Here is a 2,237-nt window from a genome sequence, read left to right as displayed (position 1 = left end):
TTTCTTAATAAATTTTATTGATGTCTAACTGTATAGTTTTGCGTTTTCTGTATGGACTCCAAAACGTTAGTTTATGATATGCAATGATAAAACATTATTGAACGTTATTTAGCAAACCATCATGAATTTTAAAGCTTGGTGTTGTTAACGTATGTATAAATGTTTTGTGGACTGTATATTTTTGGTCGTGGTTGTTTGTGTACATCAAATAAATTACGACCAAATAAGTAATAGAAAAGTATTTTAAAATAAGAGTTAAATGTTGTGCACAATCCTGTAGAAAAACAAAAACCAGACTAAATCAAATCATAATTGGTTGCTATGACAAGGTCATCAGCTGACGCTACACCAGCCCCCCACGGAGAAAAGGAATCCATACATCATTCTGAAAAGTAACCCGTGGTCGGATTTGTCTTCCAGAACGAGTTGTATAAGACTTCGTAGATGGAGTTTGACAATATGGTGGTAGTTTTGAGGTTTCCTCTGCTTGTCCAGTCGGCACCAAACGTTTCGTGGACTCAGGAATAGGATTTTCGCCGGCAAAAATATAGGCTGGTTTGACCCTGTCCAAAGATACCTTAGTTTCTTGGCCTCTTACAATGATGGTAATTGTCTTTTCGTCACGGCATATGACCTTGTAAGGACCAGAATATGGGGCCTGTAAAGATTCCCTTAAACAGTCCTGTCGAAGAAATACAAAGTCACAAGTGCTTAGGTTCTTGAACACAAACGACCCTGGTTTAATGTGGCGTGATGTGGGTGTAGGTCTTAGTCGATTCATATGCTTACGCAGGCCTGATACCAATCCTTGTGGCTCGTTGCTCTCGTGAGAAGGTACTATGAAAAACTCTCCCGGAAGACGCAGTGGTTCTCCGTACACTAGTTCAGCTGATGAAGCAGTGATGTCCTCCTTGAAAGCAGATCTTATTCCGAGAAGGACAAAGGGCAGTACTTCGGTCCAGTCTGATTTGCTATGAGCCATTATAGCAGCTTTCAACTGGCGGTGGAGTCTTTCAATCATACTGGCTTGTGGATGCCAGCTGGTAGTGAACTGGAGCTTTATGCCCAACTGTCGCGCTAGGTTTTAAACAAAGTCGATGTGAACTGGGGTCCACAATCACATGTCAACTTTTGTGGGCATCCAAATCGAGCTATCCAAGTAGAGACAAACGGTCGAGTAACAGATTAGGCAGTTATTTGATCAATAGGACAAATTTCAGGCCAACGAGTAAATCTATCTATGATAGTTAGACAGTACCTCGAAGACATTGATAAGGGAAGTGGGCCAATTAGGTCAATGTGAACATGGGGAAAACGTTCTGTAGGTGTATGAAAATCACCAAGAGGGGTAGACACATGTCTAGTTATCTTAGATCTTTGGCATGAGAGGCAAGATTGAGTCCGTTTGTGGCAATCCTTACGAATGGAAGGCCAGACAAAACGATCGCAGATAAGCTTTGTTGTGGCACGTATTCCAGGATGACTCAGCTTGTGGAACTGGTCGAAAACTCTACGTCGCAGTTCTGATGGCACAAAGGGTCTAGGAGTTCCTGTTGAGGTGTCACAGATAAGGCTCAATTGGGTTCCAGGAATTGGAACTTTCTCCAATCTAAGAGACGTAGTACTTTTTGAGATGGGATTTTGAAGTTCTTCGTCTGACTCTTGCGACTTGGCTAAGGATTCATGATCTAAAACAGTTGAAATGGCTTCACACGTGAAAAAGCATCAGCAACTATATTTTCTGAGCCACTGATGTGCTTTATGTCTGTCAAAAACTCAGAGATAAATGAAAGCTGGCGCAACTGAGCTGGAGGCAACTTGTCACGGCGCTGTTGAAAGGCATAAATAAGTGGATTATGATCTGTGAATATAGTGAAAGAAGTTGTTTCCAAGAGATGACGGAAATGCTGCACAGCTTCATAAATAGCGAGGAGTTCTCTGTAGTATGCAGGCCAGATGCACTGTTTGGATGATAATTTCTTGGAGAAAAAACCTAGAGGTTGCCAAGAGTCATCGACAAACTGTTGGAGGCAAGCACATACACTTACTCCAGAGGCGTCTGTAAAGAGACCAAGAGGAGCATCATGTTTAGGATGAAACAATAGTGTTGCTGATGATAAGCTAGCCTTGCATGCTTGGAAAGCTTCTTCTGTCTCTGGAGTCCAGGGCACAGGTACTGGTACACCAATTACACATTTAGATGGATTTACAACTACTCCATAGTCAGAAAGTCGTTC

The 2,237-nt window shown here is 41.9% G+C and overlaps 1 protein-coding gene across 1 annotated transcript; it reads right to left on the bottom strand.

Moving 5' to 3' along the window:
• Positions 1 to 343: 343 nt before the first annotated feature.
• On the bottom strand, positions 344 to 1,021 carry LOC128996871 (uncharacterized). The gene has a single exon (XM_054422393.1). The coding sequence runs from the start codon at positions 1,019 to 1,021 to the stop codon at positions 344 to 346; it is 678 nt and encodes a 225-aa protein (XP_054278368.1).
• Between the last annotated feature and the right edge of the window lie 1,216 nt (positions 1,022 to 2,237).

The sequence above is a fragment of the Macrosteles quadrilineatus genome, unplaced genomic scaffold, assembly GCF_028750875.1.
Source record: "Macrosteles quadrilineatus isolate MER2022 unplaced genomic scaffold, UCM_ALF_1.0 Scaffold_1__1_contigs__length_201487025, whole genome shotgun sequence".
In the NCBI taxonomy this organism is placed as follows: Eukaryota; Metazoa; Arthropoda; class Insecta; order Hemiptera; family Cicadellidae; genus Macrosteles; species Macrosteles quadrilineatus.
Note: the sequence above shows the minus strand (reverse complement) of the source record. Positions and strands in the feature narration are given on the sequence as shown.